Consider the following 17,501-nt stretch of genomic DNA (forward strand, 5'->3'; position numbering starts at 1 on the left):
GGCTCTAGTTCGTTCCCGTGAATTATCGTGTAATAATTTATCACCCGAAAAAGGGGTAATTTCGCTCGTTTCCGTTATACTTTTTTGTATTCTAACGAAACATCGAGAAACGTGTCACGGCGGCGGCTCTGCCCCGCAGAAAGCCGGCTTTCAATCTCATTGTTCCCCGCGTTCCAACGACTCGGGGTAGAAGAAGTAAAGTCAGAGAAATCTTTCGTTGCGTGGCCGTACACGAAGTCTAAGCGTTGTTTATAATTGTTCGTAGAGACCGGAGAGGAAGAGTCGGGAATAAGTGTGAGTGAGTGAGAGAGAACGAGGACGTGGATCGAGAGTTCAAACGCGATTCTGGGAGATAGCTCGGCTGAATAACCGATTAACGGGGGTTCAGTATTATATTTTTCTCCCTAATTTTTCATCATCGAATTTTATTTCCGGAATAATTTCTAATCATGAGTAGATCCATGATAGAAAATATGAGCTCGGAATAGATTGTACTGAATGTAGGATCTCGATCGGGTGAGTGTGATAGTGTGCGTTGATTCGTGACTTTTTCTCTTCGTTGTCGTTTCGTGTCGCGATTTCCCGGAACATATTCTCATCGAATGAATTTGATTAAAAGGTCGCTTCCCGAATATTGTAGAAGTACAGTGAAATTAAAGATTGTGTGAAATATTGAAGTATTTGGTGTCATAGTGAATTATTCTCGAAGTTACCCCGCCCTTCCCGCTGAATCAAGCCGGTCATCTATTCAACCTTTTCTAAGTCGAGTCGTATAGCGACTGGCGCCCAAGGAATTAAATCCGAATAAAAAAAATCGACAATAGGAGTGGTTGAATTTTGTGGCGTTCGAAAAATCGGTCACAATATATATATATTGTAGCGAAACACACGCGCGACGGCCCGAGCCCGTCGAAACGAACGAAACTCCGCGATCTTTAGATCGCGGACAAAACATCGCGGCGACCACGCTCGTCGTTGTTGACAGGTGGCGGCCATCTTAGGCCGGTAGGCATGAGCCCGAGCGGGGCTACCGGCGCCGCTCTGAACTTCGCCACGCTATATTTTATCCAGATTAATTCTTTTTGTATTTTTTTTATTTTAAGTCGCCCGAGTACGTGAATATGATCAAAATCATCAGAAAAATAGTACGAGTTTAAGAAAAATGATCCGAAGTCAAATCAATGTAACAAAATTAACGTAATAATGAAAAATGTAAAAAGCGACTACGACGCATGCGCGGGCAGAGCGTTGATGGGCTATAGGACGCGTACGTGACTTTTAGCGATTATAATTTTACGAATCATATTAAAACAAATAACAATGCCAAATTAAAGAAGAAGTTGAGTAATAATTGATCAAATTGAAGTTTTTATTGTTTAACATCGGAATAAGCTGTAAATCATAAAAAGCGGTAGTCCGCGCATCGTATGTTAGCCCGCTCGACCAACGGGCGAGCGTGAATCATGGCAACGGGCCAATCAGAGTAGGCGTAATAGAAAGGTGCGCAGAACCGAGCGAAAACGGAGATTCTCGACGCTCGAGAATTTTATGGTGGGGATACGGGTATAAGAAGCGCTGCGCGACTCATTCGGTATTCAGTTCTCCCTGCCTCAAGGATCAACTCGGACCTCTCTGACAACACTGACCAAGCACTCTGCTTTTAAATTCATAAATTCCTTTCCAAATTTTCCTGGATGCCTGGAATCTCGGAGCGATTCGGTGACGTTTCAATCCCAGAGTCCAGGGTCCGCACCTAACCTTTAAAATTTCCAAATTTTCCTGGATGCCTGGAATCTCGGAGCGATTCGGTGACGTTTCAATCCCAGAGTCCAGGGTCCACTCTTAGTTTTTCCAAATTTCTGTTGCACGGGATCTCGGAGCGATTCGGCGACGTTTCAATCCCAGAGCCCGTGGACGGTGAATTACCTAACCTAGTGGATGCACAGGATCTCGGAGCGATTCGGTGACGTTTCAATCCCAGAGCCTGTGGTCTACGCTATCCTGTCATATTCCATAGTAGATTCTATTTTGTCATTTTATGATCGTTAAAAGCAGAGCTGTAAAATTATTTTTTTTTTGGGTTAATTAAAATTTTAAATTCAAAATTGATAAAAATCTTGTCCGAGTTAGCCGGGTATGGAGACCTAACGCAAATTAGAGAATTAACAAAAATCCAAGAGGCAATAGACCGAGTTAAAAATTATATCGAGTCAAAACAAAATTGAAAAATTGTAAAAGCGAAGAGATCTTCTTGGATTCATTTATATTTTTTTTAAAAAACATTTATATTTTTATTTTTGAGAGGTTTTTAAGCTCGAGGCGTGTCGAGAGACTAGAACGAACGCAACCATTACATTTAAAATTGTTTTATTTCTAATAATTATTTTTGTACAATTAAAATTCGAAAATTGAGAAATTAAAAATTATCTCAGACAGAGAATTTGCAACGTTTTCGGGTCTTTCGGGTCTTTTTCTCGCCAGATCCGGTAAAACAACGCAAGACAATATAAAAAAAAAAACCGAACTGTTTTAATCATCAAAAGCAATCGCGAAGCTTTTTATTTTGTCAAAATTCAATCAGTTATTTGAATAAATTTGATTATTTCAATTTTCAACAAGAATTCTTGGTTTCCGCGTTTTCCTTCATACCTGCTCCTTATTATTTAGGTTGCTCGAACCGACGCGTGGCGGCGTTCAGGCCAGGTCGGCAAGAGCGTTTCGTTACAACTGGCGCCCGACGTGGGGCAGGTATTGCAGGGGGACGCGGATATTTTACTTTGCTTAAATTACTTTTAAATTTGAATGAAAATTATCGGTTGTACAAAAATGGCGGAAAAGACCGAAAGAAACGAAACAGCGAGAGATTCCGGGTTTCAAAATCCCGAGGACAATAGTGCAGGTGTTCAAAATGTCGATTTAACTACCTCGATTCCTCCTCCAGGAGCGGGGAATATTTTTAATCAATCTCGCGGTAATTTTGGTTTGCATTTGGATGAAATTGACGAGAATCCTGAAGAAATAAGATTAGAGGAATTTGGTACTCCCAAATCAAATAAAGAGAAAATGGAATTCGGTGAATTAAATCACGAATTATTAATGAGTTTAATCGAAGCAATGAAAGAAATGAAGACTCAAGTCCAGAGCATGGCCAACGAGATTGCTCGAAATAATCAGGCAAACATTGATTTGAGGGCCGAATTTACTGAAAAATTCAAGACTTTGCAAGCCACAATCGCTAGTGACGTTCACCAAATATACAAACCGATTAAACGACATGTCACGGGCTTGACAAAAATCGTCCAGGACAACGAATCGAAGAGTGCTGTGGTCGAGGTGAGTGTTGCTCAAATGCAACTGAATGTGAACGCGATCAAAAAAAGGGTCGAAAACCTTGAACAGAAGGACAAAATTGAGAGTCCAAACACGGAAAGTACGCGGATTGTCCAGAAACCGAACAAAGAAGTTTCTGACGACGAATCCGATGATGAACAAGAAGAGGAAAGGAGAGAACGGATCCGGACGATGCCACTGATGGACCTGCATCCAAATAAAATCAAAATTAAACCTCCTACGTATGACGGGTCTGAGAAGAAGAGACCGATGAAATTCATCAAGGAATTTCGGAGGTATTGTGAGGTCACCAATCCGACCGTCACGGAGATGAAATATTTGCTGGGGCAATGCCTGGAGAAAGCGGCCAAGGAATGGTGGGTACTCATCGAGGACCGCGTTGAAGATTTTGATGAAGTAGAGAAGAAATTCGTGGAGCGCTTCTGGAGTATGGATGTGCAGAGAAAAGTAAGAAAGGACCTCGAGTTCGGACATTACTCGGAAAAGGACAGTAAAATATCTAAAGTGGAATATACAATCCACATTTTTGGAGCCGCAAAGGATCTCATCCCTCCTCCCAGTGATGAAGATATAATCGCATCACTTTCGCAACACTACACGGATGAAATCCAAGCAACAATTATCAGCCGGGGATTCAAGACGCTCGAACAATTAATTGAATTCCTGGGGAAAATGGATCGGCATGGACCAATCAACTCAAAAAAAGAAAAGGAAGCTGCTCAATCCTCTCCAAATCAGAATCAAAATAAAAACGAACAGAGACCGTTCCGTATGCCACAGCAAAATAATTGGAATAACCAAGGAGGCTATCAAAATAATTTCAACCGAGGCAATCAGAATTGGAATCAAAACAATCGACCAAACAACGGTGGATTTAATAACGGTTGGAACAACGGCTGGAATAATCAACAGAACCGCAATTACCAGCAAAACTACAATCAAAGGCCCAATAACAATTATCAACAAAATTACAACCAGCGGCAAAACAACGGATATCCTCAGCAAAATCGCAATAATGGAAACAACAATCAACAAAACGGATATAACCGACAAAATCAGAATCCAAATTGGAGACCGCAACAGAACAATGGAGGATACAGGCCGCCGAATAATCCAAATGACCATCGTCAAACTAACGAACGACAACAACCAGAAATTCAAGCAATAGAGGTCCATCAAGAACCACAACCCTCAACTTCGGCGGCGGGAAACGAATAAGCGTTGTACCCGTGCTCGAAAATATTGATCAACGAAAAACGAAAAACGAACGAGGTACAACGGAAGAAGATGAGAAGAAAGACAATTCGCAGGATGGTTTATCGGAGGACCTCCAACAAATAAGCGAAGTAAACAAAACAGAGGAGATTAAACTGGCCATCAACACGATTTTTACGGACACAAGAGAATTTTTAATGAAAGAAGAAACAAGTGAAGAAGCCGTGCCGATTATAGAATGTCCAGAAATTTATGCTAAGATAGAGGGTATCACAGTTACTGCGTTAGTAGATTCAGGTTCGAGAGTTACCACAATTTCAGAAGAATCAAGAGACGCGGTAGCGGCTCGACGCCAAGTATTAAAAGGAAAAACTGCAGCGCAAAAGAAAAGCCAGCGCGAGCCCTGCCGCTACTCTTATATACGCGAATATGCCGGTTTTATGACGTCACAGAATTTTCAAATGGTTCTCACAAATAAACCATTTCATAAAAGAACTTGAAAATTTGTGACGATTTTTTTTCGATTTTTCTCTTTCCATTGGTCTTTGTTGCAAGTAAATCCGTCCAGTAGATCCTGAGATATGTAACGTTAGTGATTTAAAATCCATCATTTCGGGATTTTCATTTTCTTAGAGACAGAGGGGCGTAAGTTACGCTTGTTTACATTTGGACTTACGTCCTTTGCACGATTTCTTACTTTTGTCACACTCTACGTCACGCACTACGCTGAACGCGGCTACCCCCTCTCCTTCTGCGTCGCCGAGCGAGAGAGACAGAGAATGGGCGCACAGCGGGGGCAATACCAGCTCCTGGTTTGCGCATAAAATATGTATATAATTATATAATATATATTTTATTTATTAATATTAATTAATAATAAAATATTATTATAATAAATACTTTATTACAATTAATATATAATATAATATATATATTATATTATACAATATATAATATAAAATGATAATAATATAAGAAAACAAAAAAATTGAATAATACGAATAACATTAAATAATAAATAATAAAAATAAAAAAATATAAAATTCTGGTCGACGCCGCTGGATTTTTCGAGGATGTCTAGGGCGATAGATCATGGGTTTTGGAGGACTAGGTTTAGGTACATTCTATCGCGAATTTCGATTTCTAGGTGGACGACCCCATAGTTTTTTATGTCCAGATATATTCCTCCATGGTTTTCGCGATCGAGGTTGACGGCTCCACAGGTTTCGATGTCCAGGTATGTTTCTCCATGGTTTTCGTGGTCTCGGATAATTCCTCCATGGTTTTCAATGTCTAGGCATGTTTCTTCATGGTTTTCGTGGTCTAGGATAATTCCTCCATGGGTTTTGATGTCTAGGTATATTCCTTCATGGTTTTCGATGTCTGGATATGTTCCTACATGGTTTTCGTGGTCCAGGCATATTCCTCCATGTTTTTCGTCGTCCAGGTATATTCCTCCATGGTTTTCAATGTTTAGGCATGTTTCATCATGGTTTTCGTGGTTCAGGTATATTCCTCCATGGTTTTCGATGGCTGGATTTGTTTCTCCATGGTTTTCGTGGTCTGGGTATGTTTCTTCATGATTTTCGCAGTCGAGGTCGACGGCTCCACAGTTTTCGATGTTCAGGTATGTTTCTCTCGGGTTTTCGTGGTCGAGGATAATTCCTCCATGGGTTTTGATGTCTAGGTATATTCCTCCATGGTTTTCAATGTCTAGGCATGTTTTATCATGGTTTTCGGGGTCGAGGTCGACGGCTCCACAGTTTTCGATGCCCAAGTATGCTTCTCCATGGTTTTCGTGATCTAGGATAATTCCTCCATGGGTTTTGATGTCTAGGTATATTCCTTCATGGTTTTCGATGTCTGGATATGTTCCTACATGGTTTTCGTGGTCCAGGTATATTTCTCCATGGTTTTCAATGTATGCATATGTTTCTTCATGGTTTTCGTGGTCTGGGTATGTTTCTTCATGGTTTTCGCAGTTGAGGTCGACGGCTCCACAGTTTTCGATGTTCGGGTATGTTTCTCTCGGGTTTTCGTGGTCGAGGATAATTCCTCCATGGGTTTCGATGTCTAGGTATATTCCTCCATGGTTTTCAATGTCTAGGCATGTTTCTTCATGGTTTTAGTGGTCTAGGATAATTCTTCCATGGGTTTTGATGTCTAAGTATATGCCTTCATGGTTTTCGATGTCTGGATATGTTCCTACGTGGTTTTCGTGGTCCAGGTATATTCCTCCATGGTTTTCGATGTATGGATATGTTTTTCTATGGTTTTCGTGGTCTACGTAGATTCTTCCATGGTTTTCGTGGTCCAGGTATATTCCTCCATGTTTTTCGTCGTCCAGGTATATTCCTCCATGGTTTTCAATGTCTAGGCATGTTTCATCATGGTTTTCGTGGTTCAGGTATATTCCTCCATGTTTTTCGATGTCTGGGTATGTTTCTCCATGGTTTTCGTGGTCTAAATTGATGGTTCCACAGTTTTCGATGGCTAGGTCTGAGTTTCCATAGTTTTTGTTCTCTAGGTATATTTCTTCATCATTTCCGTGATCTAGGTCGATGACTCCATACTTTTCGATGTCTAGGTATGTGTCTATATATTTTTCAATGTCTAGGTATATTCCTCCATGGTTTTGGATGTCCAGGTATATTTCTTCATAGTTTTAAATGTCTACGTATGTTCCTTCATGGTTTTCGTGGTCCAGGTATATTCCGTCATGGCTTTTGATGCTAGGTCAACAATTCCATAGTTTTCGATGTTTGGTTATGGTTCTCCATGGTTTTCATGGTCTAGGTCGACGGTTCCATTGTTTTCGATGTCTACATCGACAGCTCCATGGTTTTCGATGGCTAGGTATATTTCTCCATGGCTTTCGTCGCCTTGGTATGTTTCTTCATGCTTTTCGAGGTCTAGATCAACGGCTCCGTAGTTTTCAATGTCCAGGTATGTTTTCCCATTGTTTTCGTGGACTAGGTTGACGACTTCATAGTTTTCACTATCCCGGTCGATAGCTCCATAGTTTCCGATGTTAAGGTGAATTTGTCAATGGTTCCCGATATGAAAGTCAATGGCTCCATAGTTTCCGATAGTGTGGTGAGTTTTTCTAAGCTTTTCGATATCTAGGTCGTCGGCTCTATAGTTTACGATGTCTAGTTTGGCGACTATAGGGTTTTCGATGTCTAGGTGGATGCCTTCGTATTTTTCAATATATATTCGCCAATTTTATATTTCCCGATATTTAGGTAAACGGTGCAATGGTTTACGATATATTTCCTCATAGTTATCGATATCTAGATCTGCGATTTAATAGTTTGCATTGACGAGGCAGGTTCAGACGTTACAGAAGACCATTAAAAAAATATCACTGAACACCAATAACCATAAAGCTGTGGTCTTAGATATTGAATACCATGGAAACATCTCCTTGGACATTGCAAACCATTGACAGTATCCATGTCAACATGGAATCCATGAATGAAAAGAAGATAGTTTAAAAAATCATTTTTCCAAGTAAACAAGGGGAACTTTTCAAAAAAAGGAATAGGAAATGAAAATATCATCCCATTGCATAGGAATTTCCCAATCTTTCATTGGAAAATTCGATTTGCTGAATGGATAATCAAAATCGTGACCATTATTGCTTGTAAAAGGTTTCAACTCACATGAACATAACCGCACAGTTTTCGTCCGTCTATATAGAAAAATTGGCTGTGTCGATTGTTTTTGGCACATAGAGAAAAGCACTCAACTTGAAACAAATCGTTTTAAAAATTTTCGTCGAAGACGATGAATGTATTTTTTTTCTTAAGTAAATATTGTCACGCCTCTAAAAAATAAGCTAAATTAGAAAAAAAAATAATTGACAAAGTAAAAAAAGAACGCCAATTATTAAAAGGTCGCGACCGTAGTTTCCAATAATTTTCTATATTTGTATTATCAATAAAAAACTTCAAAATAGAAAAAAAAATGAGATCGTTTTCTGAAGTTGACAAATATAGTGAATGAAAGACGATTCCTATATAGTTGTCACGTCTCGCAAAAAGAAGTGAAATCAGTAAATATTAAAACTTCAAAAAGTAAAAAAGGCACGCCAAGTATTAAAAGGTCGTGACCGTCGTTTTAAATGATTTTCTATATTCGCATTGTCAATAAATAAATTTTAAAAAATGTTTAACTGTGAAAAAATATGAGATCTATTGTAACATATACAGTGAATGAATTACGTTTCCTGTAGGAATTCAGAATTTTGGAAATAAAAAAAAAATGAGATCATTTTCTAACGTAGCCAAGTACAGTGAATGAATTAAGGTTCTTGTGGAATTCATTCGTGTACACTTTTAGCCCTAATCCCTCACTTATTCATAAAAATTTTCCAGCAAACGTCACAGAGCAACAAAGGTTTCTCGAATGATTCTGCAATTATTAAGAGATTATCATCTGTTTTTATGCTAGCACGGGTTATAAACTTAAAACAGTTTACGCGTACAAGTGCATGCATTGTATCTATACGATGAACTGCACAAATTCATTTTCAACATTACACACAAGCTTGGCGTGCATGGTTTTCAATCGGAAGCTCGGCGAAGGAATGCCTCATCCGTCCATATATTTGAAGAAAACTTGATGATCCTCTCATGTAATTGTTTTTTAATTTGCCATCCCTTTTCCATCCAACTATTTTATTGAGTAGTTTGACGTAAGATCTCGCGCTGTGTACACAAAGAAAAATATCTATTCTTGACCAGTTTGACTGATAAATTCATTACTCCAAAAGTTTCGTATTCAACGCGTTTTCTTTTCTCAAATCAATGTTTACACAGCTTACTTCTTTGTTCATCCATTTCAATACTTGTGTAATTCATCCAATCATCTGCCCATTTGGTAAAAAAAAGAGTGTACGGACAAACGAGTGAAAGTGACGCGTCGATAAATTAAAATGCGTATGGGCATGAAAGAATGGCCGTATCTATCCGTACAAGATAAAGGCATATAAAGGGATTGATTGATTTCATTTCTTTATCCGTTCGTTTAATTGTTCAATTTTATCCACAAATTTCACCCATCTGTATTGTTTACCAAATCATTATATAACAGGGCCCCTCTTATTTTATTGGGGGATCGGTTTTTTTCACACTCGTTCATACAATTCTAATTAATTATTGTTTTCATAGTAAATTTAAACAATTGTCTCTTCCCGAGCTTCCGATTGAAAACCATGCACGCCAAGCTTGTGTGTAATGTTGAAAATGAATTTGTGCAGTTCATCGTATAGATACAATGCATGCACTTGTACGCGTAAACTGTTTTAAGTTTATAACCCGTGCTAGCATAAAAACAGATGATAATCTCTTAATAATTGCAGAATCATTCGAGAAACCTTTGTTGTTCTGTGACGTTTGCTGGAAAATTTTTATGAATAATTTTATTTAGAGAACAAAGAGATTTTGAAAAATTGTCCACTTTTACCTGTCACGGGAGTGACGGTAAAAGGAGCGATAAAGGGAAAAATGACAAAAGTCAAAAATCAAATTATGGCAAAAATAGAGATTGGAAAAGTAAAAACGTACATTAAATTTTTAATAATTCCTGGTCTGATTAGAGACGTTATGCTCGGTATTGATTCCTTGCAACCGCTCAAAAGTTTGATTAATTTGGAGGAGATGTCTTTACGAGTTAAGTATAACGAAGTTGTTGATGTTGTGCCCACAAAAGGGTCATTTGAAAAAGAAAAAGTTGTTGGAGTTTTTGAAGAAGAAGTTGAAATAGTTTTTGAAAAAGGAGAATTGGAGGGTGATGAAGAAAGTGAAGACATTAAAGATAAAGTTAGTGGGAATTTGAATAAAATTGAAGATGTAGAGGACAATGAATTCATGGAGACATTTTACCAGAGTGAAGAAAACATTTCTGAGCCAGAGCAAGAGATGAATTTTAAAATAGAAAATATTGAAGAAAAATTTGAGCCAATACAAAATTTGATTTCTGACGATATAAACAGTGAGGAAATAACTTTTGAGGAAATAGATGAAATTGTAGGACAGACTGAACTCTCTGAAAAGGAAAAAGAAATTCACAAACGAGTAATATGGAATAGGAAGGAAGTTTTTCGTAAAACCACAGGAAGAATTTCGGTTTACGAACATCAATTAGACATTACGACGGATACGCCGATCGTTGCACACGCTTATGAGGTACCTTTAATGCATAGGGAAAGAGTAGACAGGGAGATAGAGAAATTGTTAGATTACGGAATAATTCAGAGATCAAATAGTCCGTGGATAAATCCGATAATTCCTGTTATAAAGAAAGACGGTACAGTTAGACTTTGTTTAGACGCGCGAAAATTAAATCAGGTGATGGCTAATGATCACGAATCAGTTCCAAACATGGAAGAAATTTTTCAGAAATGCCATTCGGCGAAAGTAATGACCACTCTAGATTTAACAAATAGTTTTTGGCAGATTCCTCTTCATCCAGATTCGATGAAGTACACGGCATTCAGATACAGGGGAAAAGTCTACGAATTCAAAGTAACGCCATTTGGGCTAAAAATAAGTACCGCCGCATTATTGCGAGCTCTTGATATCATTCTTCATGGTCTAGGGGATCACGTAATAAATTTTGTTGATGACCTTTTGTGTATTTCCTCGAATTTCGATGAACACATGGCACATTTAGACGAGCTTTTAGAGAGATTACAGCAACATGGGATGACAATAAAATTGAATAAAGCAAAATTTTTCAGGCAAGAGGTAGAATTTCTAGGGCACATTTTGACAACTAAGGGCATAAAGCCACAACCAGAAAAGATACAAGCAATTCATGATTTTCCGCCACCCAGAAATTTAAAGCAGTTAAGGGGTTTCTTGGGGTTAATTAATTATTACACTAAATTCACAAAAAAACACGCCGAGGAAACCATTCCTCTCTTGAAATTGCTTAAAAAAGAAACAAAATGGCGATGGGGGGAAGATGAAAAAATCGCTTTTCAGAAGATTAAAGATTTATTTGTCGATAACGTTCTTCTAACGCATCCTGATCCAGAAAGGGAATTTATTTTGCAAACGGACGCAAGTAGCTATGCTTTGGGGGGCACCTTGGCCCAAAACGATAAAAACGGTGATTTGGGGGTAATAATGTTTGCGAGCCGTACGCTCAAGGGTCCCGAATTAGCTTATACAACTACAGAAAAAGAATTGCTCGCGATTGTTTGGTCCTTGAAAAAATTTAGAACTTATTTGCTCGGAGCAAAAATTAAAGTAATTACTGATCATCGAGCCATTACTTTCTTAAAAAATTGTCAATTATTAAATGAGAGATTAACGAGATGGATTCTCGCTATCCAAGATTACGATATTGAATTCGAGTTTTGTCCGGGAAATAGAAATGTTGTCGCGGATGTTTTGAGTCGATTAAATCCACCAGATGCTGGGGGGCGGAAAGGAAAAGAATTGGTGATTAGCACAATGTTAGCAATCAAACCGTCGCAGGAATTAGAACAGATGATTCGGCAGGTAGGACTTTGGCAAGAAAGAGAAGATAAGATCAGGGAAATTAGGGAGAGGATACAAAATGAACAAGACGATAAATATCGAATTCAAAATAACATTTTATTGAAAAAAATAAATCCCGATTCCTGGAGAATTGTTTTGCCACGAGAGATCCTCCATCTTCTCGTATCTGAAACACACAAAATGTACGGTCATGTAGGCGCGAAAAAAGTTTGGAAAATAATAAAAGAAGATTTCACTTACCCGAGATTATACCGCGTAATTAGACAAATTCTTGGTTCGTGCGATTCTTGTCAAAGAAATAAAGTTCCTAACCAGCATTCTTATGCGGCACAGCAAAATATCATTCCGGAGGGACCGGGAGATATTGTGTCGATCGATTTTTTCGGTCCCTTACCAGTTACGAAAGGTGGAATGAAACACATTCTCGTAACAATAGATGCTTTCTCTAAATTTGTAGTTTTGTACCCTCTCAAAGCGGCGACGGCGCCGGCAACAATCAATAAAATTTTTAACCATTACATTCCGGAGTTCGGCAAACCAAAAAAATTGCAATTTGACCACGGCACACAATTCACTTCACGATTATGGTTAGAGAAATTAGCCAGTGAAGGAATTCAGCCAGTTTTCTCGTCTATTCGTCATCCTCAAGGGAACATAGTCGAAAGGGTAAATAGAGAGATCGGTAGATTTTTCCGAACGTTTTTGACTGACAAGCATACTGATTGGTTAAAGTGGGTTCGAGTAATAGAGGATTGTATGAACGAGACTCATCACGAAATAACAGAAATGACGCCAGTCGAGATTCAGAGAAACATACAACCACAAAGAATTTGGAAAAACTGGATTCAGGTAGAAAAAGACGAAGCTAAATTAATGCTGGCCAGGGATAGAATAGTGAGAAAAGGCTGGGAAAGAGCTCAAAAATTTGATCAGAAGCATAAATTAATTAATTTCAATGAGGGCGACCTAGTTCTGGCAAAAGCGTGTAATGTAAGCGATCCAGTTAACAAAAAAATGGCGAAATTCTTTTCAATTTACGAGGGACCATACAGAATTAAAAAACAGATAGCTGCTGCAACATTTATTCTTGAAAATCCGGAGACCGAAGTAGAAAGAGGGATGTACCATGCCGCGAATCTCAAGAAATACAAAAATTGATGAAATTTGCTGATTCCGAGTAAAATTACCGGGATGTATTTTAATTAACTATATAACAAATCTTTTCATATTGTTTCCAAACGATTCCAATGCAAAAAATTGCCAAATTACAATAAAAATTTCAAAACTTCATGTCAAGCGTTATACAAAACCGTTACGCATTCTCCATCCGTATTTCTTCTACGGGACTATTTAAAAATCAGAAAAACGCATAAAAACCCGAAAAAATTTATTAATAATGAAAAGAAAAGAAAGACAAACAACACAAAAGCATTCAATTAGCAATAATAGCAATAAACAATGATAAAACTCATTTTTATTAAAAATTTCAAAGATATAACGAAAAAGGGTAAAAGTTGCATTAGAGAGCCATAATTACTCGATTGTTCAAGTTAATTAACAATAGAATTCATTTAAACAACCGAAGAACAATTTGAGAAGTGTGCGACTGCGTCATGCTTTCGGCACGACCGGAAGTTCATGAAAACGAAGTTTTAGGCATTAGTTCCCGAAGTATCCACGATCGGCAAGTGGCGCTGTTAGCAGCCGAACTCACGAGCGTTAGCGAGGTCCGGCCGCCATGTCAAGTCGTCATTCGACAACGGACACTCGAGCGGGGCCGGGTTGAAATTCCGAACGGTGAGAAATCAGAAGGCTCAAAAGTCCGAAAATCTCGCTAGTGCGGTATATCTATATATTTCGAGTCCCAGCTAGATTTTCGGACTTTTGAGCCTTCTGATTTCTCACCGTTCGGAACTTCAACCCGGCCCCACTCGAGCGAGACGGACGTGGTTTCAAGAGCGAAGATCAAAAAGTACGAGAATTCAGAGGGACTTAGGAATTTTTTAGGCGTGAATACAGGTAAAAATTTCAGATTTAGACACACTAAGCATGAGGAATGACAAGATGATGAAAAAGTAAGTAGATAGTAGGAGAGACAAAAGGAAATAGGAATGAGGGGAAAAATTTCTGGACGAGTATAGGCACAAGATGGAGGTAGCAACACAAACGGATGAAGTTGTGCGAAAAAACTTCGCACAACAGACGGACGGAGGAAGAGGAGAATGGGTGAAAGGAGAGAACGAGGTAGAGTTTTTGAAGGAAATAAGAAGAAAGAAAGAGGAAGAAGATGACGTCGTGGTGATCGCCGTGGTTCGCCCGCACGCGTCAAAAAGACGCATGCAGAGCGTCAAAACGCAGACCGCGTTTCCGACGAAAGAGAAGGGGATCCAAACGGATTGGATCATCCATCGAATCGAGATCGAGGAGTCTCAAAAATCCGATCGAGATTTCCTTCTCCGCTTTATCTCGCGCCAGTGGTTCCTGATTAGGCTAAAGGACGAGTTTAAGGTGCCGGACATGCTTTCCCCGATGAGGGAAGTAGAGGACAAGGCGGAAGAATGGAAAGGATGGGGAGCAGGAGAATTTATATGGATTGAGGACGACAAGGAGAACGACAAGAACAACGACAACGAAAAAAAGAAACTAACAAGGAAGATAGAAGAAGAGACAGAGAAAGACGAAAAAGAGGGACTCAGCAACAACAACAACAACGATCACAAAAATGAAAATAAAAGGAAGAGGATTGATGATAAGGAGGAGGAACAAACAAAGAGGATGAAAAAGGAGATAAAGAGAGAAGATTTGCAAACGTTGGAGGGAACGAGGTGGCTGAACGACGAGGTCATTAACTCGTATTTTGATTTGATCAGCGCAGATGAAGCTCACGGACAACGGGTATACGCCATGAACTCGTTTTTCTTTCCACGTCTGCATCTAAGTGGTTATGAGGCAGTAAAAAGATGGACGAGGAAGATTAATATTTTCAAGTACGATAAAGTACTGATTCCCGTCCATCTGGGAAACCATTGGTGCCTCGCTATCATAAATATGAGATCGAAAACCATTACATACTATGACAGCTTTAAAGGTGAAAACCCCCGCTATTTACAGACCTTGCTTCAATATGTGATTGCCGAAGCTCAAGCAAAAGGGGAAGTTGTGGTAGAGTCAAGCCAGTGGAGTTTGACAACGAAAAAGGATATTCCTCGTCAGCTCAATGGGTATGATTGTGGCGTATTTATCTGCCAGTATGCTAATAAGTATGAGGCTGCCAATAGAGAGATGAGCTTCTCGCAAGAAGAAATTCCTCAAGTGAGACAAAGGATGATGCGAGAATTACAGATGGGGAATATTGAAATTTAAAGAAAAACCAGTCTTCGTTTGTTTGTATTACTAAGTTACAAGAGTTTTAAATTCTCTACATTTTTTTTTCTTTCTGCAAAGGATCTCAAATGTCCTTATTTTCGTTAAATTTTGTTATGTTTTTTTTATTTATTATTATTTATTTTATGTTATGAAACGTCTCCAATCAGTCAACACGCAATAAAAAGACGTCATTTTTGCAGCATTCTAACCAAGTGTCTTGTTTTTTTTTATGAACCTGAAAATAAGCATCCTATCGTTGTCCTCTGGATTCTCTGCACCTGAAAAACATGAAAAATACTTATCTGGAAGTCTGCGCCTGAAAGAGAAAATAAAATTGAAAAACAGCATTAAAATTTAAGTTAGAAAACGCGAAAATTACTTACCGTAGAGAAATCAATGTCCGGGAACGCGCTGGCCTGTGAAAAGAAAAAAGAGAAGAATTTTAAAAATTTAGCAATAAATGCGAATACTTACTCGTCTAGATCCGATGTCCTGAAAAAAAAAAAAATTAAAAAGATTAGAAATAATGTTAGAAATTAAGTACTTACCTGAAACACTGAAAAATGTAAAATAAGGATCGGAAAGGGAAATAAGGGAAGAGAAATGGAAGTGGGTATGGAAAATGATGGACAAAAGGGTGAAAGTGGACTAAGAAGTGAAGTGGGGGTAATATGGACGAATAAGAGACTGTGGAAGTGAAGTGGGGGTAAAATGGACTGAAAACTGAAAGAGTGGGGAGTGTAAAAAGAGTGGGGATGGAAAATGGATATAAAAGTCGGAGCAGCGAGGTCCGGAGCATCACTTGGACTTCAGTCGAGCTACTAGCAACATCGAGAGGTCTATCCCATCATCAACAACAACATCAGCGACAAGAAAATTTCAACATCGAGAAGTCGGCTATTTTCATCCTAGGCAACATCGAAAATCTTTTTCATTGTCAGAATGAGGATCCACAACATTCCTGGAGTACCAACGCCTTCTCCGTGGCCTGGTACATGGGAAGGGACCATGGAGTGCATCATCTTGGATTTCAAAAATCCAACGAACTTCACATTTACAACCAAAACGAAATATTGGGAGCTGTGCGACTTCGAATACGAGCTTGGGGCGCACGTCAACCGAATGGGGCATATGCAAAGGCCAGGTTATCAGATTGGAAATCACTACGCTTTGGAAATCGGCAGTGTAGCCCATCGCGTGGAATTGATGGGATACGAGGACAGTGAAGCCACATTGAGATTCATCGATCGAGGGACAACGCTTATGCATCCAGTTTTTGATTTGAGTGCCCTTCCGCATGCGTTCCTTGTGGCTCCACCTTTTTCATCGAGAGGTTACCTATCAGGAATTAAACCATTTTTGGGAGAACGATGGGAGGAAACTGTGTGCCTTTACTACCAACGGGCCTTGGAAGAGAAAAGAGTCAAAATCAAGATTGTTTCTGAGCACCCTACCAAGGAGGCACATGAGGTTCGGTTATTCACACTGCCGCGCAACGATAACTTGGGGGATCGACTCGTTCTTGAAGAGTTTGCGAGAGAAGGGACATACGAGTGCTGTTTAAACGATGACATCGGGATGATTTCTCCAGAGGAGATGCAGGACCTGATAGAGGAAGAAAAAGCAGCTGGTAATTGGTATGCCTATCGACGAGAACGTGTCCTCGGCGATCCACCAAATCAGTGAAAAACGTCGAGACCATCGAAAACATCGAAAAACGTCGAGAACATCGAGAACATCGAGATCATCAAATCCAGCCATTCCCAGGGTCAAGGCGTCAGCTTTTCCTTTCAAAAACTCCATTTCCTATTTCCGAATGTTCAAATTTTTAAGCATTTTAAATTGTTATCTTATTAAACTAAGATTGGAGAACAAAAATCTCTAATTCTTAGATTTTTTTGTTCTGGGGGGCATTTGTAGCGAAACACACGCGCGACGGCCCGAGCCCGTCGAAACGAACGAAACTCCGCGATCTTTAGATCGCGGACAAAACATCGCGGCGACCACGCTCGTCGTTGTTGACAGGTGGCGGCCATCTTAGGCCGGTAGGCATGA

The 17,501-nt window shown here is 39.2% G+C and overlaps 2 protein-coding genes across 2 annotated transcripts in view; one reads left to right on the forward strand and one right to left on the reverse strand.

Moving 5' to 3' along the window:
• Positions 1-17,501, reverse strand: part of LOC122416909 (uncharacterized) — a 51,578-nt gene that overhangs the window by 1,683 nt on the left and 32,394 nt on the right. The gene's annotated exons all lie outside the window — the stretch shown is intronic.
• On the forward strand, positions 14,229-15,443 carry LOC122416727 (sentrin-specific protease 1-like). The gene has a single exon (XM_043429770.1). The coding sequence runs from the start codon at positions 14,229-14,231 to the stop codon at positions 15,441-15,443; it is 1,215 nt and encodes a 404-aa protein (XP_043285705.1).

Source organism: Venturia canescens, chromosome 10 (assembly GCF_019457755.1).
Source record: "Venturia canescens isolate UGA chromosome 10, ASM1945775v1, whole genome shotgun sequence".
Lineage (NCBI taxonomy): Eukaryota > Metazoa > Arthropoda > Insecta > Hymenoptera > Ichneumonidae > Venturia > Venturia canescens.

Coding starts and splice junctions, on each gene's coding strand:
- LOC122416727 (XM_043429770.1), top strand. CDS start 14,229: ATGGAGGTAGCAACACAAACGGATGAAGTTGTGCGAAAAAACTTCGCA.